The 25,340-nt window shown below is 41.4% G+C and overlaps 3 protein-coding genes across 4 annotated transcripts in view; all 3 read left to right on the plus strand.

Annotated features, from left to right (window-relative positions):
- LOC139533036 (zinc finger protein 268-like) overlaps positions 1–16,727 on the plus strand; it is a 47,547-nt gene extending 30,820 nt beyond the window's left edge. The window contains exon 2 of the mRNA XM_071331219.1: positions 13,153–16,727. Coding sequence (XP_071187320.1) covers positions 13,153–15,059 — 1,907 coding nt within the window. The 3' untranslated portion in view covers positions 15,060–16,727. The remainder of the gene's footprint in view (positions 1–13,152) is intronic.
- LOC139533076 (zinc finger protein 135-like) overlaps positions 1–25,340 on the plus strand; it is a 302,249-nt gene that overhangs the window by 98,705 nt on the left and 178,204 nt on the right. The gene's annotated exons all lie outside the window — the stretch shown is intronic.
- LOC139533034 (zinc finger protein 585A-like) overlaps positions 1–25,340 on the plus strand; it is a 58,377-nt gene that overhangs the window by 12,850 nt on the left and 20,187 nt on the right. Inside the window, exon 1 of one of the 2 annotated variants that reach the window (XM_071331214.1) lies at positions 22,934–23,054. The exons of the other annotated variant lie outside the window; for it this stretch is intronic. The gene's annotated coding sequence lies outside the window, so the exon portion shown is untranslated. Of the gene's footprint in view, positions 1–22,933; positions 23,055–25,340 lie in introns of those variants that run through there. 2 annotated transcript variants of the gene reach the window in all.

Consider the following 25,340-nt stretch of genomic DNA (forward strand, 5'->3'; position numbering starts at 1 on the left):
TCTTCATTCCATTGGTCTGAGTTAGGAATTGGTCCATACCTCACCAACTGCTGGATTCTCACAGCATTCTCCAACGCCTTGCTCACCAAGCCTCGGACACAAGGAATAAAACAACAACCACATAATACGAGCATACCCATACAAACAATAGCAGCCCCCAAGATGGTAGCTCCTATGGTTTTCCATTTTCCAAACATTTCATCAAACCACCCTGTCACAGATGTGTTCACCCCTGAGTTCTCAGCCCATTCATCACTTAAAGCAGTCAACCCTGCCAGTGCCTTTGTGACACTTCCATCTGGTGCTGTATTATTTGGAATGAAAGTACAGCAATGAACACCCACCATTCTACATACCCCGCCCTTTTCTGCCAGTAACATATCGAGAGCCAGCCTATTTTGCCAAGTCATGAGGGAGGTGGTGGATAGCTGAGTTGAGATTCCCCTCACCGCATCTCTAGTCTGGTTAACAAATCGTTGTTGATTATAATATATATAATTGACCCAATCCACATGTTTGTTTATCGTCACCCACCAAAAGAACGTGGTGGTAAATCCTTCACCTATTTGATTCATAGCTTTGTATTCATCTTGAACTCCCCTGGGGATGCCAATAGCATCCATCTAGACAGGGCTACTCCCATCCTGGTCAAAACTCCTCCTGTGCCTACTTTGGCCTCCTATAACTGGCCTCTGATGACTAATTCTAACTGGTTGGACAAATAACAGGCACAAGTACCTACCCACCCTTTTGGTAGTATCTGTCAGATACGTCCTTTGCTGTTACAAGCCCACCATACATCCGTTATAGGGGCTGTGAGGTTCAGAATTTTCTCCTGTGCAGTCACATTAACTACCGTTTTACAGCCATTAAAATCACCTACATTCTGCCCCTCTCTGATTCCTATTTTGTAGGTCACTCGTCCTTGACGGTCGGTATGTTGGGTCGTTAGTCTTTTACTTCTTAGCAATTGTGGGGACGTAGTATAATTGGTGCCGGGAGGTGGTGGATCTGGATATATCAGGAAAATTACCAAGACTATGATGCAGCCCAGGGTCTTTCCCAAAAACCGCCAACCCTCTCCTGCCCTTGGTTGATCTGCTAGGAACCACCCCATACCCACACCTCTATGAGCGCACACAGTGATGATAGGTCAGGATAGGGAATCTTCGTCAGGGAGGTAAATCCCGGTCCCTATTTGCACTTGGTTCTGCTCCCTAACTCTGTGTGTTTTCACCGGTGTTTGTATGTGTTCCTACCTTTTCGCAGTGGGTAACGTAGACCCAAGTGGCTCTCTCAGCTATTCTAATGGCAAAAGCGGTTACCAACAAAACCTGGTATGGGCCTTCCCAACGGGGCTTCTTCCAGTCTTTTCTCCTCAGGGATTGGATCCACACCCAGTCTCCTGGTTGGATTGAGTGAATCACCTTCTGTAATTTACCTGTGGGACACAAAAGCTTTGACATACGGGTGTGGTTAACAAATAATCTCCTCATGTGTTCTACTAGGGTATGCTCTACTTCTATATCGGCTTATTCTGGTCTCCCCAGTTCGGGGATTCTATATAATCTACCAAACACTTTCTCGAATGGGGACAGTCCATTTTTATCTGGGGTTATCCTAATAGTCATTAATACTATTGATAAGCATTGTAACCAATTTATACCTGTGCTCATGTGTGTTTTCCTTAACTTCTCTGGGATAGGCGGGACGCAAGCGTCCCACTTGGTCAAATGCCAGTGAAAATGCAGAGCGCCAAATTCAAATAAATTACTATAAAAATCAAACTTTCATTAAATCACACATGAAAGACACCAAATTAAAGCTACACTTGTTGTGAATCTAGCCAACATGGCAGAATTCAAATAGGCTTTACGACGAAAGCACACCAAACGATTATGTTAGGTCTGAGCCAAGTCACAGAAAAACAGCCATTTTTCCAGCCAAAGATAGGAGTCACAAAAAGCCCAAATAGAGATAAAATGAATCACTAACTGTAGTATCCTTAAAGGCTTCTTAGAGTTACGACTCGTGAGACTTAAGTACGGTTTTGTATTTAATGGTAACTTAGATTTACATTCTCTTATGCACCTGGCTTAAACTACCTGAAGCTTTCTTAATCATAGTTATATAGGCAGACATAGGAAATAGCTACGGATAGCGGGAAGCAAACCCCCGTCTTGAGTCAATACTGCCATCTATTGGTAAACATAAATATACCAGGTTACTACATTCCCCCCCGTTAAAGCTAATAACCCAATGTAATTTATTTCTGAGCTATGCTATATTCTTATTTACATTTTTTTCAAAAATGATCTCCTTTTGGATCTGAAAAAGTCTGGCGGACGTCTCTCTCTAATAGAGCGTCTCAGAGGTGGTGTAGCTGGTGCCTCCAGATCTTCACCCCTTGATGGTGAAAGAAAGTCCTTTTGTGGAGACTTCACAGGAGGAGGTCGTCCCGGACTGGTGGTCTCAGGAAGTTGAGCATTGTTGGTCTCAGGTGGTTTGTCCAACTGCAACTCTTGGGAACGTTCCAATGTCCTGTCCTGCTCGTTTAAGAATTGATCCAGATCTCCGGATGGAACTGGAATTCGAGCTCGGATCTGATCCACGTGTCTCCTTAGTCTTTGTCCACTTCCGATGATCACAGTATAAGATACTGGTCCTGAGCAATCCTCAATGGTAGCTGGAATCCATTTAGGACCAAACCCATAGTTTCTTGTATAGACATCATCTCCAGGTGAGAAACTTCTGAGTTTGGCTCGGGTGTCATGATTCCATTTTTGATTCCATTGCTTTTGTTGTATTTTCATTTTCAGGTCTGGTCTGATGAGATCCAAGGTTGACCTTAACCTCCTTGACATCAACATTTCTGCAGGTGACAACCCAGTCGTAGCTTGAGGAGTAATCCTGTAGCTAAACAAGAATCTTGAGACCTTTGTTTCAATGCTGGGCCCTTGCATCTTCCTCATCCCCTCCTTCAAGGTCTGAACCGCACGTTCTGCTAATCCGTTTGAAGATGGGTGAAAAGGGGCCGACGTTACATGCTGAATTCCATTTTGTTTCATGAAATTGTGAATTCAGTGCTTGTAAAACAAGTAGCATTGTCACTAACCAACATTTGAGGCAATCCCATAACACTGAAGCTTTGTCTCAACTTCTCAATCGTAGCGTACGATGTTGACGTGTTCATGGGGTAAACATCCATCCACTTTGAATGAGAATCAATCAGCACAAGGAACATTTTTCCTAGGAAAGGTCCAGCGTAGTCCACATGTAGTCGTGTCCATGGTTTTTCTGGCCATTCCCATGGATGTAATGGCGCGGTGGGGGGTGACTTCCTGTTACTCTGACAATCTTCACACCGGCTAACCTCATTTTCCACATCGTGGTCCATCTTTGGCCACCAGACATATGACCTCGCTAGGCATTTCATTCTCGACATACCTGGATGCGACTGATGCAACAACTTCAGTAGCAACCCCCGCCCTTGTGGTGGGATAACTACTCTTGAACCCCACAGAACACATCCATCTCGAACACTCAATGCCAAGCGGCGAGTGTAGTAAGGCATGATCTGAGGCTCTGTCACTGTAGGCCATCCTTTCAGGATAAATTCATGCACTTGTGATAACGTCACATCCTTTGAAGTCCATTGCCTAATTTGTGCTGTGTTCACCGGTGCATCATCCAACACATCGATCATCAAAACCTGGTCATTTTCTTCTTCCTGAATGATGATTTCTGGAACGGGCAGCCTACTCAGAGCATCAGCATTCCCATGGTATCTACCTGGTTTGTAAATGATTCTGTACTCGTAGGCCCTGAGCCACACATTCCAACGTTGAACTCTTGGAGAGACCATTTGTGGTACTGGCTTTTGTTCATGGAACAGAGAGATCAGAGGCTTATGATCGGTCACAATAGTGAATGTTCTCCCATACAAGTACTTGTGGAATCTCTGTATTCCGAATATGACAGCCAGTCCTTCCTTGTCCAGCTGAGAGTACTTTTCTCCGCTGGCGACAACGTTCTTGACATGAACCCGATAGGTTTCTCGGCACCATTCTCCATCCGGTGGGATAGCACCGCCCCCACACCATACGATGAGGCATCACACGATAAGATGAGATCTCTGTCTGCTGAGTAGTGCACTAGCACTTCAGCTGATTGCAGTAACACCTTTGACTTTGCAAAAGCTTCTTCCTGTCTTTCTGACCATTTCCAGGCCACATCCTTCCTTAGCAGTTGATGTAGAGGAGCTAAGAGGGTAGAGAGGCTCGGGAGGAAGCGATTGTAATAGTTCAGTAAGCCTAGATAGGCTTTCAGCTCTGTAACGTTTGTCGGAGCTGGAGCTTCCACAACAGCCCTCACTTTAGCTTTGACAGTGTGTAACCCCTTGGCATCCACCTTGTGACCCAGGTACTGTACTTCATCAGCTAACAGTGTACACTTGCTCCTCTTCAGCCGGAGACCGGCGTCCTCCATCCTCCTCAAAACTTCACCTAAGTTTCTGAGATGTTCCTCCTTCGTGACTCCCGTGACAAGAATGTCGTCGAGGTAAACTGCTACCTTGGGTATCCCCTGCAGAATTCCCTCCATAGTTCTTTGGAAGATAGCTGGTGCAGAAGACACCCCGAAAGGTAAGCGTTTATAGGTAAACATCTCTCTGTGGGTGTTTATGGTCAGGTACTTCTGTGAAGCTTTATCCATTAGCACTTGCTGATATGCGTGACTCATGTCCAGTTCTGTAAACTGTTGCCCTCCGGTTAACGTTGAAAGCAAATCCTCCACTTTGGGTATGGGGTACTGCTCCAGAGAGGAAACTCTATTTACAGTCAGCTTATAGTCACCGCATAATCTGATTGAACCATCTGGTTTTAGTATGGGAACAACTGGTGCTGCCCACTCAGAAAACTTGACAGGTACAATTATATCCTCTGCTAAGAGTCTGTCAATTTCCACATCCACTTTAGGCTTCATGGCATATGGAACGGATCTTGGCCTATAGAATCTGGGAGTAGCATCAGCAGCAACATGAATGGTAGCTTGGACCCCTTTTAATGTCCCGAGCTCTTCTTTGAAAACACACTCATGCTTTGAAAGCACCTGCTGTAGTGTCAATGTCTCTGTGGTGACATGTTTGATTTCATCCCAGTTCAATTTTATTTCCTCCAACCACCCTCTTCCTAGTAAGCTGGGGCCAGTACCTTCCACTACTAAGAGAGGCAGATTTTTATTTTGTCCATGATATTCCACTTGAACATCAGTAACTCCAATCACAGTGATCTTCTCCCCTGTGTACGTTTTGAGTTTAATGGGGGTGTCTCACACTGTTCATCAGTGTGACACTACATCCTGTGTCTAGTTCAATCCATTTATTCCCATTTCCACAATGAAAGGCTCCACCTTCTTCATATTCACCCCCTGTACACTGTACATTGAGAATGCTTGCTCTGCGTCTGCGCACTCTCTTTCACTTTCTATCACTTGATTAGAGCGGTAGCTAGAGCGTCCGGAGGTATTCGGTTTTCTGTCCGTCCTCTTTTCTGCAGCCCGTGGCTTTTTTTTATTGTGGCACGCCCTCGCAATGTGGCCTATTATCCCACATGCATAACACTTTTCGTGTTTGAATTTACAGTCAAACGCTGCGTGTTTACCTTTGCAACGATAACAGTCTCTATTGGCTGCTGCCCCACGGCTTTCTGTTCTTTGAAATTCTACGCGCTCAGTTCTGCTCTCTTTTATTGTATGGCACGCAGTTGCGCCCCTTGCCTGCAAATCCAGTGCATTTCTATTCGCGGACTCCATGGCCTGAGCCAGTTTAAGTGCATTCTCAAACGTGAGATTAGGCTCTGATAACAATCGTATTTGTATCCTGTCATCATTAATCCCACACACCAGCCGATCGTGTAGCATTTGCGATAATGTATTCCCATAGTTACAGTCCAATGCTAGTTTTCTCAACTCAGCCACATATTCCCCCACTGATTCGTTAGGTTTTCTCATGCGTGAATCAAACTTGAATCTTTGTACTATCTCACTGGGTTTGGGGTTGAAGTGAATTTTTAATAGCTCGACTAAATCTATGAATGACTTTTCTCCTGGCTTATCTGGGCTCAACAGGTTTCTCATTAAGCTGTACGTCTGTGCACCGACCGCTTATGAGTATGGATTTCTGTTTAGCGGCATCAGTTATTTCATTAGCAGCAAATAAATGTTCCATTATTTCACAGTACTCCTCCCATTCCTGATTTTTAGGATCAAATGGTGGTAGCGAGCCTATTGTTGCCAAAGCCATCTTTTCCAATTCTTTCTCCCCTCACACAGTCAATAATTTGTCCTACCCGTATCCAGGGAATCAATCCTTCAGAATCTTCCACCGCTCACTTGAGTCTCACCTCCCGCGTCGACTCCGTTAACTTCGTGGCAAAAAAAATCCAACGCAGTTCTCCATAGTTATCCTCATCGCCAAATATGTAGTATCCTTAAAGGCTTCTTAGAGTTACGACTCATGAGACTTAAGTACGGTTTAGTATTTAATGGTAACTTAGATTTACATTCTCTTATGCACCTGGCTTAAACTACCTGAAGCTTTCTTAATCATAGTTATATAGGCAGACATAGGAAATAGCTACGGATAGCGGGAAGCAAACCCCCGTCTTGAGTCAATACTGCCATCTATTGGTAAACATAAATATACCAGGTTACTACACTAACCTTTGATGATCTTCATCAGATGATTCTCATAGGACATCATGTTACACAATACATGTATGTTTTGTTTGATAATGTGCATATTTATATCCAAAAATCTCAGTATACATTTGCGCCATGTTCAGAAATTCCTCCAAAATATCCTGAGAAATTGCAGAGAGCCACATCAAACAACAGAAATACTCATCATAAATGTAGATGATAATACAAGTTATACACATGGAATTATAGATATACCTCTCCTTAATGCAACCGCTGTCAGATTTCAATTTTTTTTTACGGAAAAAGCAAACCATGCAATAATCTGAGACAGCACTCAGAAAAAAATGTTTTTTATCCGCCATGTTGGAGTCAACATAAATCAGAAATTACAATATAAATATTCCCTTACCTTTGATGATCTTCATCAGAATGCACTCCCAGGAATCCTAGTTCCACAAATTGTTGTTTTGTTCGATAATGTCCAAGTAGCTACTTTTTTAGCGCGTTTAGTACACATATCCAAACGCTCGTGCAGGTCCCCGCATAACTTCGGACAAAAACTTCAAAAAGTTATATTACAGGTCGAATAAACTTGTCAAACTAACTATAGAATCAATCTTTAGGATGTTGTTATCATAAATCTTCAATAACTTTCCAACCGGAGAATTCCTTTGTGTCTGTAGAAGTAATGGACCGCAAGTCACTACCATGTGAAATGCGCGTGACCAGGACTTGGCTCTCTGCCAGACCACTGACTCAAACAGCTACCATCCGGCTCAACATCACAGTAGAAGCTTCATTCAACGTTCTACAGACGGTTGACATCTAGTGGAAGGCGTAGGAAGTGCAAACAGATCCATATCTTACTGTGTTTTCAATAGGCTATGAGATGAAAATCGACCAGCCTCAGATATCCCACTTCCTGTTTGGATTTTTTCTCAGGATTTCGCCTGCCATACGAGTTCTGTTATACTCAGACATCATTCAAACAGTTTTAGAAACTTCAGAGTGTTTTCTATCCAATAGTAATAATAATATGCATATATTAGCATCTGGGACAGAGTAGGAGGCAGTTCACTCTGGGCACGCTATTCATCCAAAAGTGAAAATGCTGCCCCCTATCCCAAGAAAGTTAACCATATCGCTCCTGTGTTCAATTAATCCTGCCGATTGTAGGTAATATGAACCGTATTTCTTTTCCTATTTAATGTTCAATTTCTGGCCTATACTATCTTTTACCTGATTAGCAAAAACTGTAATCCATTGTCTAAAGAAATAGATTCTAGTAAACCAAATCTAGGGATAATATCTTGACCCAATACTTTAGCTACCGTCATCATGTCCGCCAAGTAAGTTGGGAACACTTCTACCCATTTAATACACTGCTCAAAAAAATAAAGGGAACACTTAAACAACACAATGTAACTCCAAGTCAATCACACTTCTGTGAAATCAAACTGTCCACTTAGGAAGCAACACTGATTGACAATAAATTTCACATGCTGTTGTGCAAATGGAATAGACAAAAGGTGGAAATTATAGGCAATTAGCAAGACACCCCAATAAAGGATTGATTCTGCAGGTGGTGACCACAGACCACTTCTCAGTTCCTATGCTTCCTGGCTGATGTTTTGGTCACTTTTGAATGCTGGCGGTGCTCTCACTCTAGTGGTAGCATGAGACGGAGTCTACAACCCACACAAGTGTCTCAGGTAGTGCAGCTCATCCAGGATGGCACATCAATGCGAGCTGTGACAAGAAGGTTTGCTGTGTCTGTCAGCGTAGTGTCCAGAGCATGGAGGCGCTACCAGGAGACAGGCCAGTACATCAGGAGACATGGAGGAGGCCGTAGGAGGGCAACAACCCAGCAGCAGGACCGCTACCTCCGCCTTTGTGCAAGGAGGAGCACTGCCAGAGCCCTGCAAATGACCTCCAGCAGGCTACAAATGTGCATGTGTCAGCATATGGTCTCACAAGGGCTCTGAGGATCTCATCTCGGTACCTAATGGCAGTCAGGCTACCTCTGGCGAGCACATGGAGGGCTGTGCGGCCCCCCTGCTTTATTCAGAGAGCTCTGCCCTCTCAAGTTCAGAGCCCATCTTTTATACACAAATCAGTCGAGAACCCCACCCCGCTTTAGGCGGGCTGTATTGTTCCACTGTACACTTACATTGTTTATCATATTCTGCAACATGTTTCATAATTTTCTGCAAGCCTAACAGTTTCTCCACTCCACGGGTGGGGACAGAATGTCCTGTAAGGAACACAATGTTCTAATTCTATCCTGCCTACGCTGCACACATTATCCACTTATAGTCTTATGTGTCTAATGGATTTCACACACAGTGATACAGTTTCAGGGTGAAATATTTTAGTCATTACTTTAAACATACAAATTCTACTATCACCCTTGTGATGTTGAGTGGAGGATGGTATAGCTCATCATTTTTACGACTTTTGCCTCTTTGTAGTTTTTGACTCCTACCCAGTTTTAGAATAGTTTTATTCCCATTCCCATACAGCCTACTGAAATGAATACATACACTACCGTTGAAAAGTTTAGGGTCACTTAGAAATGTCGTTGTTTTTGAAAGAGAAGTACGTTTTTTTTGTCAATTAACTTTTTAGAGATAGGGGGCAGCGTTTTCACTTTGGATGAATAGCGTGCCCAAAGTGAACTGCCTCCTACTCTGTCCCAGATGCTAATATATGCATATTATTATTACTGTTGGATAGAAAACACTCTGACATTTCTAAAACAGTTTGAATGATGTCTGTGAGTATAACAGAACTCATATGGCAGGCAAAAACCCAAACAGGAAGTGGGAATTCTGAGGCTGGTCGATTTTCAACTCATCGCCTATTGAAATCCCAGTGGGATATGGATCTGTTTGCACTTCTTACGCCTTCCACTAGATGTCAACAGTCTGTAGAACGTTGAATGAAGCTTTTACTGTGATGTTGAGCCGGATGGGAACTGTTTGAGTCAGTGGTCTGGCAGAGAGCCAAGTCCTGGTCATGCGCATTCCAAATGATATCGACTTGCGTTCCATTATTTCTACAGACACAAAGGAATTCTCCGGTTGGAACGTTATTGAATATTTAGGATAACAACATCCTGAAGATTGATTCTATAGTTAGCTTGACAAGTATATTAGACCTGTAATATAACTTTTTTAAGTTTTCGTCCGACGTTCGCCTGGACCTGCACAAGCGTTTGGATGTGTGTACTAAACGCGCTAACAAAAGTAGCTACTTGGACATAAATAATGGACATTATCGAACAAAACAACAATTTATTGTGGTACTAGGATTCCTGGGAGTGCATTCTGATGAAGATCATCAAAGGTAAGGGAATATTTATCATGTAATTTCATATTTCTGTTGACTCCAACATGGCGGAGAAATGTTGTTTATATCTGAGCGCCGTCTCAGATTATTGCATGGTGTGCTTTTTCCGTAAAGTTTTTTTGAAATCTGACACAGCGGTTGCATTAAGAACAAGTGTATCTTTAATTCTTTGTAAAACATGTATCTTTCAAGGTTTATGATGATCAAGGTTTATGATGAGTATTTCTGTTATTTGATGTGGCTCTCTGCAATTTCTCCGGATATTTTGGAGGCATTTCTGAACATGGCGCCAATATAAACTGAGATTTTTGGATATAAATACGCACATCATCGAACAAAACATACATGTATTGTGTAACATGATGTCCTATGAGTGTCATCTGAAGATCATCAAAAGTTAGTGATTCATTTTATCTCTATTTCTGCCTTTTGTGACTCCTATCTTTGGCTGGGAAAATAGCTGTGTGTTTTTTGGACTTGGCGGTGATCTAACATAATCATATGTTGTGTTTTCGCTGTAAAGCATTTTTTTTAAATCGGACACGATGGGTAGATTAACAAGATGTTTATCTTTCATTTGCTGTATTGGACTTGTTAATGTGTGAAAGTTACATATTTCAAAAATATATTTTTGAATTTGCCGCGCTGCCTTTTCAGCGGAATGTTGTCGAGGAGTTCCGCTAGCGGAACGTGTGTCCTAGAAAGGTTAAACTAACATCAAATTGACCATTAATACAGTGTAGACGTTAATGTTGTAAATGACTATTGTAGCTGGAAACTGATGATTTTTTAAAATTGAATATCTACATAGGCGTACAGAGGCCCATTATCAGAAAACATCACTCCTGTGATCCAATGGCATGTTGTGTTAGCTAATCCAAGTTTATCATTTTAAAAGGCTAATTGATCATTACAAAACCCTTTTTGCAATTATGTTAGCACAGCTGAAAACTGTGGTGCTGATTAAAGAAGCAATAAAACAGTCCTTTAGACTAGTTGAGTATCTGGGTCATTTGCTGGTTCGATAACAGGCTCATAATGGCCAGAAACAAAGACCTTTCTTCTGAAACTAGTCCGTCTATTCTTGTTCTGAGAAATTAAGGCTATTCCATGTGAGAAATTGCAAAGAAACTGAAGATCTCGTACAACGCTGTGTACTACTCCCTTCACAGAACAGCGCAAACTGGCTTTAACCAGAATAGAAAGAGGAGTGGGAGGCCCCGGTGCACAACTGGGCAAGAGGACAAGTATTTCAGAGTGTCTAGTTTGAGAAACAGACGTCTCACAAGTCCTCAACTGGCAGTTTCATTAAATAGTACCCGCAAAGCACCAGTCTCAATGTCAACAGTGAAGAGGTGACTCCGGGATGCTGGCCTTCTAGACACTATTCTGGTTAGAGACTGTTTGCGCTGTTCTGTGAAGAGAGTAGTACACAGCGTTGTACGAGATCTTCAGCCGTTTCCAGCTACAATGGTCATTTACAACATTAACAATGTCTACACTGTATTTCTGATCAATTTGACATTATTTGAATGGACAATGTGCTTTTCTTAAAAAAAATAAGGACATTTGTAAGTGTAACTTTAGAATTTATTCATTTATTTCACCACTAATGGTAGTGTATTTTTTATTTTATTTTTTATTTTAACCTTTATTTAACTTCCTTAGCATACTGGTTATTGTCCGGAATTTCGGATGACTGACGTGCCCAAAGTAAACTGCCTGTAAACTGCCCAGAAGCTAGGATATGCATATACTTGATAGCATTGGATAGAAAACACTCTGAAGTTTCTAAAACTGTTAAAATAATGTCTGTGGGTATAACAGAACTGATATGGCAGGCGAAAACCTCGAGGAAAATCCATCCGGAATTTTTATTTTTTGAGGTCACAGGTTTTTTCAATGCTTGCCTATGGGATATACAAATAGATAGGACCCAGATTGCAGTTCCTATGGCTTCCACTAGATGTCAACAGTCTTTAGAAAGGGTTTCAGGCTTGTTTTTTGAAAAATGAACAAGTATTTGTAGTTTTTCCAAGGTGTCCCCCATTAGAAAAGTAGTCATGTTGCGCCCATCAAGGAGAGTGCGCTCTTCGTTATTTATCTTCGCTATTGAACACACTATTCTCCGTCTTAAATATTATTGTTTATTTAGATATTAGAATACCTGAGGATTAATTCGAAACATCGTTTGACTTGTTTGGACGAACTTTACTGGTAACTTTTTGGATTCGTCTGTGTGCATGTTGAACGAGTGAATTACTGAATCAAGCGCACCATCTAAACTGACATTTTTGGGATATAATGAAGGACTTTATCGAACAAAACGACCATTCATTGTGTAGCTGGGACCCTTGGGATTGCAATCAGAGGAAGATCTTCAAAGGTAAGTGATTTATTTAATTGCTGTCTGTGATTTTGTCACGCCTGTGCTGGTTTAAAAAGTATTTTGACGTGGGGCGCTGTCCTCAGATAATCGCATGGTATGCTTTCTCCGTAAAGAATTTTTGAAATCTGACAACGCAGTTAGATTAACACGAAACTTTTAAATGATGTAAGACACTTGTATTTTCATGAATGTTTAATATTACGATTTTTGTATTTTGAATTTCGCACTCTGCAATTTCACCGGATGTTGTCGTAGGTGTCCCACTAGCGTTTGGACATGCGCCCAAACAGGTTAACTAGGCAAGTCAGTTAAGAACAAATTCTTATTTTCAATGACGGCTTAGGAACAGTGGGTTAACTGCCTTGTTCAGGGGCAGAACGACAGATTTTAACCTTGTCAGCTCAGGGATTCGATCTTGCAACCTTTCGGTTGCTCTAAACACTAGGCTACCTGTCACCCGGTATGGCCAGAAGAGGACTGGTCACCACTCAGCCTGGTTCCTCTCTAGGTTTCTTCCTAGGTTCCTGCTTTCTAGGGAGTTTTTTGTGTGGCCACTGTGCTTCTACATCTGCATTGCTTGCTCTTTGGGGATTTTAGGCTGGGTTTCTGTTCAGCACTTTGTGACAACTACTGATGTTAAAAGGGCTTCATAAAATACATTTGATTGACATGTATATCACACCAACTGACTGGTTCTTCTGATGTTCACACAGGTTACCATGTTGAGACATTCTCTACATCCAGAGAGCAACCTCAGGAAGATCAGAGAGATAAGAGGTCTCATCACTGCCCACATTGTGAAGAGATTTTCCCATTTCTATCAAAGCTAAAAATACATCTAAAAATACACACAGGAGAGAAGCCTTACTCCTGCTCTGACTGTTTAAAATGCTTCAAAACATCAACTCATCTAAAAGTTCATCAGAAGACTCACACAGGAGAGAAGCCTTATTACTGCTCTGACTGTGGAAAACGTTTTAAAACATCAACTCAGCTAAAAGTTCATCAGAAGACTCACACAGGAGAGAAGCCTTATTACTGCTCTGACTGTGGAACTAGTTTCTCTCATCTGGGCACCTTAAAAACACACCAACGTATACACACAGGAGAGAAGCCCTACTCCTGCTCTGACTGTGGAGCGAGTTTCTCTAATCTGGGCACCTTAAAAACACACCAACGTATACACACGGGAGATAAGCCTTACGTCTGCTCTGACTGTGGAAAATGCTTCAAAACATCAACTGAGCTAAAAGTTCATCGGAGGACACACACAGGAGAGAAGCCGTATTACTGCTCTGACTGTGGAACTAGTTTCTCTCAACTTTCCCACTTAAATTCACATGAACGTATACATACAGGAGAGAAGCCTTACTCCTGCTCTGACTGTGTCAAATATTTCAAAACATCAAATGAGCTAAAAGTTCATCAGAGAACACACACAGGAGAGAAGCCTTACGTCTGCTCTGACTGTGGAAAATGCTTCAAAACATCAACTGAGCTAAAAGTTCATCAGAGAACACACACAGGAGAGAAGCCGTATTACTGCTCTGACTGTGGAACTAGTTTCTCTCAACTTTCCCACTTAAATTCACATGAACGTATACATACAGGAGAGAAGCCTTACTCCTGCTCTGACTGTGTCAAATATTTCAAAACATCAATTGAGCTAAAAGTTCATCAGAGAACACACACAGGAGAGAAGCCTTTCTTCTGCCCTGACTGTGGTACTAGTTTCTCTCAACTTTCAAACTTAAATTCACATGAACGTATACATACAGGAGAGAAGCCTTACTCCTGCTCTGACTGTGTAAAATATTTCAAAACATCATCTGAGCTAAAAGTTCATCAGAGAACACACACAGGAGAGAAGCCTTACGTTTGCTCTGACTGTATAATTTGCTTCAAAACATCAACTGAGTTAAAAGTTCATCAGAGAACACACACAGGAGAGAAGCCTTATTCTTGCTCATACTGTGGAAAATGTTTAAAAACATCAAATGAGCTAAAAGTTCATCAGAGAACACACACAGGAGAGAAGCCTTATTCCTGCTCTGACTGTGGAAAATGTTTTAAAACATCAAATGAGCTAAAAGTTCATCAGAGAACACACACAGGAGAGAAGCCTTACGTCTGCTCTGACTGTGGAAAATGCTTCACAACATCAACTCATCTAAAAGTTCATCAGAGAACACACACAGGAGAGAGGCCTTATTACTGTTCTGACTGTGGAAAATGTTTTAAAACATCAAATGAGCTTAAAGTTCATCAGAGAACACACACAGGAGAGAAGCCTTTCTTCTGCCCTGACTGTGTAAAATGTTTTAAAACATCAACTCATCTAAAAGTTCATCAGAGAACACACACAGGAGAGAGGCCTTACTCCTGCTCTGACTGTGTAAAATATTTCAAAACATCAACTGATCTAAAAATTCATCAGAGAACACATACAGGAGAAAAGCCTTACTCCTGTTCTGACTGTGGGGCAAGTTTCTCTCGACTGGATACCTTAAAAAGACATCAACATATTCATGAAGGAGAGAAGCCATACTCCTGCTCTGCCTGTGTAAAATGCTTCAAAACAGCAACTGAGCTAAAAGTTCATCAGAGAACACACACATGAGAGAAGCCTGCTTACGTCTCCTCTGACATTCTGGTGAGTTTCTCTCACCATAGCAACTTAACACACCAATGTATACACACAGGGGAGAAACCTTACTCCTGCTCTGTGGAGGGGTGGGCGTGTAAGTCAAACGTCTAGCCAAAGGCTGCGTGTTTGAATCTCATCAAGGATGACTTTAGCATTTTAGCTAATTAGCAACTTTGCAACTACTTACTACTTTTTAGCTATGTTAGCATGTTAGCTAACCTTTCCCCTAAACCAATTTAACTCTACCTTAAACTCCTCACCCCTAACCTAGCTAATGTTAGCAACAACAAATTGGCATTCGTAACATTTCATACATATTACAAGTTCGGAAACATATTGTATGAATAGCAATGCGTAAAATAACATACAAATTGTAATTCGTAACATTTGATACGTCCTACAAGTCGTATTATACTGAACAACAATCTAAACACAACAATTTCAAAGATTTACAGTTTTTATAAGGAAAGCAGTCAATTGAAATAAATAAACGAGGCCCTAATCTATGGATTTCACATGACTGGGCAGGGGCTCAGCCATGGATGGGACTTGGGAGGGCATAGGCCCACTTGGGAGCCAGGCCCAGCCAATCAGCATGAGTTTTTCCCCACAAAAGGTCTTTATTACAGACAGGAATACTACTCAGCCCCCCCCCCCCCCCCCCCCTCCCAGACAATCCTAAAGGTGAAGAGGTCCTGGGCTGCCGTGGTTACATGTGATCTGCAGTTGTGAGGCCGGTTGGATGTACTGGCAAATTCTCTAAAAGGATGTTAGAGGTGGCTTATGGTAGAGATATAAATATTGAGTTCTCTGCCAACAGCTCTGGTGGACATTCCTGCAGTCATCATGAGATTTGCACATTCCCTAAACTTGAGACATCTGTGACATTGTGTTGTGTGGCCTTTTATTGTCCCCCAGCACAAGATTATCTTGACAAAGGCTGAAATGCTCACTAACAGGGATATAAACAAATGTGTTAACAACATTTGAGAGAAATAACCTTTTTGTGCAAATGGAACATTTCTGGAATTTTTTACTTCAGTTCATGAAACCAAGACTTTACATGTTTCGTTTAAATTTTTGTTCAGCTTATATTGGTAGGCCAATGTAATGTAACATACTAAATGGAATGGCACAGATATTTTTGTAACATATAATACATTTTGCTCTGAGACCAGGTTGTCCCTCTGCAGTATTCTGTGGGAATGAGTTAGTAGACACTTCTTTTTTACCTTTATCTAACTAGGCAAGTCAGTTAAGAACAAATTCTTATTTACAATGATGGCCTAGGAACAGTGGGTTAACTTCCTTGTTCAGAGGCAGAACAACAGAGTTTTACCTTGTCAGCTCGGTGATTTGATCTAGAAACCTTTTGGTTACTGGCCCAACGCTCTAACCACTAGGCTGCCTTCCGCCCCTAACATGTATCAGATAGAGATCACTTTTCACCACTAGTTTGGGGGGATTGTTTTACAACTTTATTCAATGAGACATCGTTTATGAAATGAATACATGTGTTTATTAATTGTCTTTAAAACTAGAGGAGTTATTTTAGTTACTGATCATGAATGTGTTTGGATAACTGCATTGAAGCAAACTTTATTGATCTGCCAATGAAAAATAAAGTTACATGAATATGTACTGGTCAACCTCTTCTTCTCTTTAGTATTCAGTTCTTCATATTAGATCTGACAGTATGAATGGTTCTTATGGTTGTATTCAGTTCTTCATATTAGATCTGACAGTATGAATGGTTCCTGGAGTGTTTTTGTATGACTACAGTCAGTAGTTCTCTCTGACCCTGTGATGTCACCAGCACATTAAGTACATTCATCTTAAGATAGCCAGGTGAGACAACCACATATCACAGTAAATACATTTCTCCTCAATTAGTCAGTGTCACATTATTATTATTAGTATTAGTATTATTTGTATTTTGGGGGGGATACTCTTTAAAGACGTAGGGTTTCAGATCTTTTCGGGCAGATGGGCAGGGACTCTGCTGTCCTAGCATCAGAGGGAAGCTGGTGCCACCATTGGGGTGCCAGGACAGAGAAGTGCTTAGACTGGGCTGAGAGGGAGCTTGACCTCCTGTAGCAGTGGGACGGCCATGAGACCAGAGGTGGCAGAACTGAGTCCCCGGGTTGGGATACAGAGTTTGAGCATCGCCTGAAGGTAGAGATGGGGCTGTTCCTCTTGCTGCACCGTAAGTAAACACCATTGTCTTGTAGTGGATGTGAGCTTCGACTGGAAGCCAGTGGAATGTACGGAGGAGCAGGGTGACATGGGGGAACTTGGGAAGGTTAAACATCCAGACGGACTGCAGTGTTCTAGATAAGTTCAGTGGCGACCCATCATTCAGGGCAGGTTGGCCACCTGTTTTGAGCCCCACAGTTTTAGCGAGAAAAAAGTGTGAAAAAAATGATCTGTTTGCAAACAATGTAAAAAACATGTAATTGAGTTGTTAATAAAGCCGCATATAAACATGGTCTCTTTGAGTTACATTAGAAGTGCCCATCCAAGAAGGCTCAAGGTCATTGTCCACAGATAAAATAACGTCAAATCATGTTATATCTACAGTCGCTTTGATTGGACTGATCATGTCAACATCTTACTTTCAAAATCTGAGCTAGCAGTCATCATGATTCGAGTCGACAATCTACTGGCAAATCCTTTTTAATCTTTGTCATATGAAGAGAAATCATGAGAAATTGTAGATAAAATGTATCGGTGCTCATCGGCCATTGGACATAAACATTACACAACAAATTGCAAATTCAACAATGAGTAGTTTGGAAGGAATCAGTGGCTAACTGCAAGCATTGCAAAGCAATCATTAGCGTGCTATTCAGTGGAGTGGCTCTTTGGTCTCAAGTCTAAGATTAAGGGGCTCTTTTCGTAGTTTAAAATTGTAAACATTCAACATTGGCCAAGCTGTCAATGAAGCTTGATTTGTGCCGCGCTCAAAACAACTTAACTCGGCACTGAAAAATCTGACTTGAGTGAGTTCAAGACAACTGGGAACTCAGGGAAAAGCAAGCTACGACTGGGAAAATACGTTTTGAACTTTCATCCAACTCGGAATTGTAAATTGGGAACTCGGGCCTCTTTCTACAGCTACGACCTGAAGATCACTGACGTCATAATTTTTTTCTGAGTTCCCAGTTGTCTTAAAAGCACCATAACTCCAGAGAATGCCAGACTTTGATGACAAAGTTTGATGACAAAATATGCCCACGAAGGACTGCCGCGCCACCTTCCTGTTCAAGTGAGCACAGCATAACAAGGTGAGTCCAAAAATGTCTTGTCTCCTGCTGCATAAATTATGTAATATGCCAGGGAGATATGTATACTGTAGCTAAGAAGGTAATACTAAGTGACTCACAATCACGGCCGGATGTGATTCAGCCTGGATTCGAACCAGGGACTGTAGTGATGTCTCTTGCACTGAGATGCAGTTTCTTAGACAGCTGCGCCACTCAGGAGCCCTTAAAAGGTTTGCGCCCAACGTGGGGCAGGAGTTGGACGGCACAAGCGGGGAGCCCAGCCAACAGAGATTTGAGAAATGTGTTGGTACTCTTCTCCAGATCTGTGCCTCGCCACAAACCTGTCTCGGAGCTTGACGGACAATTTCTTCAACCTGATTGCTTGGTTTTTGCTCTGACTTGCACTGTCAACTGTGGGACCTTATATAGACAGGTGTGTTCCTGTTCCAATCATGTCCAATCATTTGAATTTACCACATGTGGATTCCAGTCAAGTTGTAGAAAATTCTCAAGGATGATCAATGGAAACAGGATGCACTTGAGCTCAATTTTGAGTCTGAGAGTAAAGTGTCTGAATACTTACCAAATAAGGTATTTATTTTTTATAAATTTGCTAAAATATTCGCTTTGTCATTATGGGGTATTGTGTGTATATTGATGAGGGGTAAAAAAATGCATTTAATCAATTTTCGAATAAGACTGTAAAGTAACAAAATGTGGAAAAGTCAAGGGGTCTTGTATAATGCCCTGTATATGGTTTAAACTACAATTTAAGGATCTGAAGTGGTAAACACAATGGCATAATGGAAAATGCATGTCCAGTGGTTATCTCTGTATTAGTAATATCTCTGTATTAGTCACATTAAAACACCTAGGTAGGGCAGTGGTTATCTCGGTGTTAGTATTATCTCTGTATTACCCACATTAAAACACCTAGGTAGAGTAGAGAGGACAGAGCATGTGGCTTTGCAACACACGTGTTTCATCTCCACACTGGGATGATTTTAACAGTGCAACGCCACACAGGTCTCATGCCACTCAGGTCGGAGAGTACCAGAAATAAATTAATAAGAAATACAAAACTAATGAAGGAGCACACAGTCACCAACAATGTATCCCTGGTGACAATACTTTCAACTGGCTCAGCTCGCTGTTACAGTACAGCACCACCAAATTCCATTTATTAACTTGTTATTGGGGCAGTATTGAGTAGCTTGGATGAATATGGTGCCCAGAGTAAACTGCCTCCTACTCAGTCCCAGTTGCTAATATATGCATAGTATTAGTATATTTGGATAGAAAACACTGTGAAGTTTCTAAAACTGTTTGAATGATGTCTGTGAGTATAACAGAACTCATATGGCAGGCAGAAACCTGAGAAATAAATCCAACCAGGAAGCGGGAATCTGAGGTTGGTCGTTTTTCAACTCAGCCCCTATTGACTTCCTAAGGCTTCCACAAGATGTCAACAGTCTTTAGAACGTTGTTTCAGGCTTCTGCTGTGAAGGGGGAATGAATGAGAGGGGAATGAGTCAGAGGTCTGCCAGAGAGCCTGTGACGCTCGTTCACGTGAGAGCGACCTCGCATTCCATTGCTTTTCTACAGACGAAGGAATTCTCCGGTTGGAACATTATTGAAGATTCATGATTAAAACATCCTAAAGATTGATTCTATTCATCGTTTGACATGTTTCTACGGACTGTAACGGAACTTTTTGACATTTCGTCTGCAACTAGTGAACGCTCTTCGTGAGTTTTGATTTGTTTACCAAACGCGCTAACAAAAGAAGCTATTTGGACATAAATGATGGACATTATCGAACAAAACAAACATTTATTGTGGAACTGGGATTCCTGGGAGTGCATTCTGATGAAGATCATCAAAGGTAGGTGAATATTTATAATGTTATTTCTGACATCTGTTGACTGCACAATATGGCGGATATCTTTTTGGCGGGTTTGGGCTCTGAACACCGTACTCAGATTATTGCATGGTTTGCTTTTTCCGTAAAGCTTTTTGAAATCAGACACAGCGGTTGCATTAAGGAGAAGTGTATCTAAAGTTCCATGCATAACACTTGTATTTTCATCAACATTTATAATGACTATTTCTGTAAATTGATGTGGCTCTGCAAAATCACTGGATGTTTTTGGAACTACTGAACATAAAGCGCCAATGTATACTGAGATCTTTTTATATAAATATGAACTTTATCAAACAAAACATACATGTATTGTGTAACATGAAGTGTATATGAGTGTCATCTGATGAAGATCATCAAAAGTTAGTGATTCATTTTATCTCTATTTGTGCTTTTTGTGACTACTCTCTTTGGCTGGAAAAATGGCTGTGTTTTTCTGTGACTTGGCTCTGACCTAACATAATCGTTTGTGGTGCTTCGCTGTAAAGCCTATTTGAAATCGGACACTGTGGTGGGATTAACAAGAAGTGTATCTTTAAAATGGTGTGAAATACTTGTATGTCTGAGGAATGTTAATTATGAGATTTCTGTTGTTTGAATTTGGCGCCCTGCACTTTCACTGGCTGTTGTCATATCGATCCCGTTACCGGGATCTCAGCCATAAGAACTTTTACGTAACCATCTGTCTTATGTAACCATAATAACATAGCATATCACACTATTTTGAGAGTCCCGGATTTATATTTACTATGTTACATCTAGTCTATGAGACGAGGCTGCACCTTGACCTACATTATAAACACGCAGGTCAAGAGGTGTTTTTTCCCTTCAGCATCTGCATGTGGCATAAGCTCACCCACCTCACAGCATGAATCTAAAATAGTTAACTTTGGCTGTGAATGATGGGAAAAATCAGACTCTAAGGCAATTACTTGAATAATCCAATAGATGTATTGTTTACAAACTAAATTAGAGTCTTTGTTTTGTTTACAAACAATTAGGGGCGTCCTCTGATATCGGGTGTTTCATGAAATCAAGTTTACACCAATTGATACTCCCCATTGGTCCGTGGCCGTTTCTTTTGCGTTGGGGACAACATTTTTTGACAAATGTAGCATTGTAGCTAAGCCTAACCTTAACCCTTTTCCTAACCTTAATCTCAGTCTCCTAACCGCCACGTTAGTTATCCAAACTTGCATGGTTAACAAATCCCTAACCCTCACCCTTTTCCTAACCTTAACCTCAGTCACCTAACCTGCCATGCTAATTATCCTAACCTGCCACTTTAATGATCCTAACCTGCCACTTTAATTATCCTAACCTGTTATGTATGCTATGTGCCTAGTTAAATAAATAGTTTTTTAAACAAATGGTCTCCATCAGTTTCATAACACCGGAACTTGTATAATTTTTATTATATCAGGGAACATCCACATCAATTAACTGTACAGTAGTTCTCCTACTGGGAGGCGCGGGAAATAGTTGAAAGAGTGATTGGTGCTGAGGAAGCTATGGTAGTGGATGCCCCGCAGCCTGTTGAGATTCATAATGTCGTTTACCAGTTGAAGGATACCGATTGTAAAGATGAATTGTATGTGCGGATGAAAGGTTTTTGGGAGTTCAGGAATTAACATTGGAAGCATTGCGGGCAGTGGTGGAAAAGTAGCCAATTGTCATATTTGAGTAAATGTAAAGATACTTGAGTCCTTTCCTATCAAGGTAAAAGTGAAAGCTATCCAGTAAAATACTACTTGAGTAAAAGTCTAAAAGTATTTAGTTTAACATATACATAATTATCAAAAGTACATGTTATTGCTAAAATATACTTAAGTATCAAAAGTAAAAGTACAAATCATTTCAAATTCTTTATATTAAGCAAATCAGACAGCACGATTTTATTGTAGTTTAAATGTAAGGGGCACAGTCCAACACTCAGACATAGCGTACGTTCCTAAATTCGCTCTGGCTATATACACTCCGATTTCAGAGCACTCTCGTGTGAGTGCCAGAGGGCAGAATAATTGATGACAAACGAACGCTCAACACCCCTTGAAAACGGCCGGTGTCAGTAAACGTCGATAAAAAAAGCGTAAATAAATTGTTGCCTGTAGCACAGTTAAAGTCACCAATGCTCTGGATAACATGAACACAACCTAACCAGCTCAGCTAAGGCGAGTGAAATGGTCAGAGTTCGCTCATTTGTACTGGAAGTAGCTAGCAAGCTAGTCAGAACGCTTGAATCAACCCTACTCCTCCGCCAGTGTGGCTCTGAACGCTCCGAGAGCGATACGAACTGACAATCTGACAACGCTCTGAATTTACGAACGCCCAAGCGCACTCTGGCACTCCAGATTGAATTTAAGATCACACCCATAATTTACAAACCAAGCATTTGTGTTTAGTGAGTCCGACAGATCTCTTTACACCACTGATTGCAGGGAATACTGACTGAAGATGTTCCTCCCTACGAGGCCTATGAGACTGTGTAGGGATGTGATTTGAATAGTACAGTGACTGAAGGAGTGGGATGTTTTTATTTATCTATTTATGTATTTTTTTTTATGTCGTTGTTTCCGAAATGGACATGTCTTTATTTCTACAGTTTACTAACCGTACAGTTGGTGGCGGCAGACACGTTATATGTGTGTAAATGTCAGTATACCAGAGAAGAAGATGACGCTGTTGCATTGTCGTAGTGGGGAACAGGAAGTTCCGGGTAGAAAACGACAGAATTGTGTTATGTCGATAGTGGTTGTGTCCGTTTCAAATGTATAATTGTAGGTATGTAATAGCATGTTTAAACTTCCTAATGTCGAAAGAATATATAATATGCTAGGTAACAAATCCGTCAAGTATTATCACGTTTGGTAAAGGTTTTAATTGTATGCGTTATTTTGGAGTCAAACCGAGTGAGTGAAGAACGTGATTAAAAACGATTTTACAAGTCACTTAGCTAGACTTTGGGTTTGTCTGAGTGTATGTACATAATTTCGTCAAAGTCATTTCGTAAAGATTCCACTTATTTGAGTTCTTGGTTTTGTGTAAAATGTTGTTTATGAGCTGGTATATAGCCTCATCCGAACCGTCCTGATCTCGCGAGTTTACATACACTGTTTCGTTAATGTAAGCTTACGAGATCAGGATGGTTCGGACGAGGCTAGTCAAATGGCGGCTTCAACGGTTTCGGTCGTCTTTCTAGGAGTTTGCTCGCGGTGAAATGGCGACATGAGGCTGTGTAATGGAGTGTCAAAATAGAGGGAAGCTAACTAAAGTTTTCCTTCACCATTTGGAGAGAGAGGCCAACTGCATGGAATGGCGTCGATTACTGTGGATGAATCGGAGCACGTATCAAACTCATTCCATGGAGGACCAAGTGTCTGCGGGTTTTCGCTCCACCCTTGTACTTGATTAATGAATTAATGTCACTAATTAGTAAGGAACTCCCCTCATCTGATTGTCTAGGTTTTAATTGAAAGGAAAAAAAATAAGGCCCGCGGAGACTCGGTCCTCAATGGAGTGAGTTTGACACCCCAGAAACAATGGAAATGGAGAGAGTTTGAGAAGCAACAGCTGTGCTGGAATGCGATCAATGTGGGGGACAGTTGTGATGATATGGAGCGGGAGGATGAGGGCCTAGAATGTGAATGGTCTGTAGTGGAAGAACAGAGATAATGATACTGGAAGCAGTGGCGCATGTAGTATAGAAACTAAAGAGGCCCAAGTTAGGGAGCTAGAGTAATAATGTGTCACAGTGGAAAGTTGGGATGGTGTTTGAGGAGACCACAGGGCCTCATTTACACCTTATCTGATTAACCAAGGCCATAAAAGAGAGGTGTAGTTAAACTGGGCCGGATCCGTGTAAATGAGAACTTGTTCTCAACTAGCCTACCTGGTTAAATAAAGGTGAAATAAAACATTTTAAATGGTAGATTGTTAATATCTTGTGCTAGTCAGGTTCAGCAAGGGAAGATTCTTCAATTGGAAAATCATAATGGGACGAAGCTCAGAAGCCATGCTAAATTGAAGGGAGTAATCTGAGGTCCCAATATCTATGTCCATGGATGATCTTGTTAAAGAACATGTGAAGGGAGACAGAGTGGTTGAAGCCTAAACGTTGATCAGTAGGAAAGAGGGTTAAAGAAGTGAAAGCTTATCAGTGCTGTTGAGGTTTGAGACGGTTTTATCTGGAAAAGTACAGAATAGGATTCCTTAGCTTCAATGTCAGAGATTTTGACCCAGCCTCATCAATCAACCAATCAAATGTATTTATAAAGCCCTTCTTACATCAGCTGATGTCACAAAGTGCTTTACAGAAACCCAGCCTAAAACCCCAAACAGCAAGGTGTAGAAGCACAGTGGCTAGGAAAATCTCTCTAGAAAGGCCAGAACCTAGGAAGAAACCTTGAGAGGAACCAGGCTATGAGGGGTGGCCAGACCTCTTCTGGCTGGAGATTATAACAGAACATGGCCAAGATGTTCAAATGTTCATAGAACACAAGCAGTGTCAAATAATAATAATCACAGTGGTTGTCGAGGGTGCTACAGGTCAGCACCTCAGGAGTAAATGTCAGTTGGCTTTTCATAGCCGATCATTGAGAGTATCTCTACCGCTCCTGCTGTCTCTAGAGAGTTGAAAACAGCACGTCTGGTGAACAGGTCAGGCTTCCATAGCCGCAGGCAGAACAGTTGAAACTGGAGCAGCAACGGAGAATCATCACAGTGTTTTTAAATGCCAAAGAATGGAACATGTAGCTGTTGAGTGAAAATATGTGCCAAGTGGCTGGTCCTGTAGTAAGAGGACCTACTGTCAGACTGATGGAGCTTCCATGGCTGGTCCCGTAGTAAGAGGACCTACTGTCAGAACTGGTCTTTCTACATTTTACATTTACATTTAAGTCATTTAGCAGACGCTCTTATCCAGAGCGACTTACAAATTGGTGCATTCACCTTATGACATCCAGTGGAACAGCCACTTTACAATAGTGCATCTAAATCTTTTAAGGGGGGGGGGGGGGTGAGAAGGATTACTTTATCCTATCCTAGGTATTCCTTAAAGAGGTGGGGTTT

This window comes from Salvelinus alpinus, chromosome 10 (assembly GCF_045679555.1).
Source record: "Salvelinus alpinus chromosome 10, SLU_Salpinus.1, whole genome shotgun sequence".
NCBI classification, from domain to species: Eukaryota; Metazoa; Chordata; class Actinopteri; order Salmoniformes; family Salmonidae; genus Salvelinus; species Salvelinus alpinus.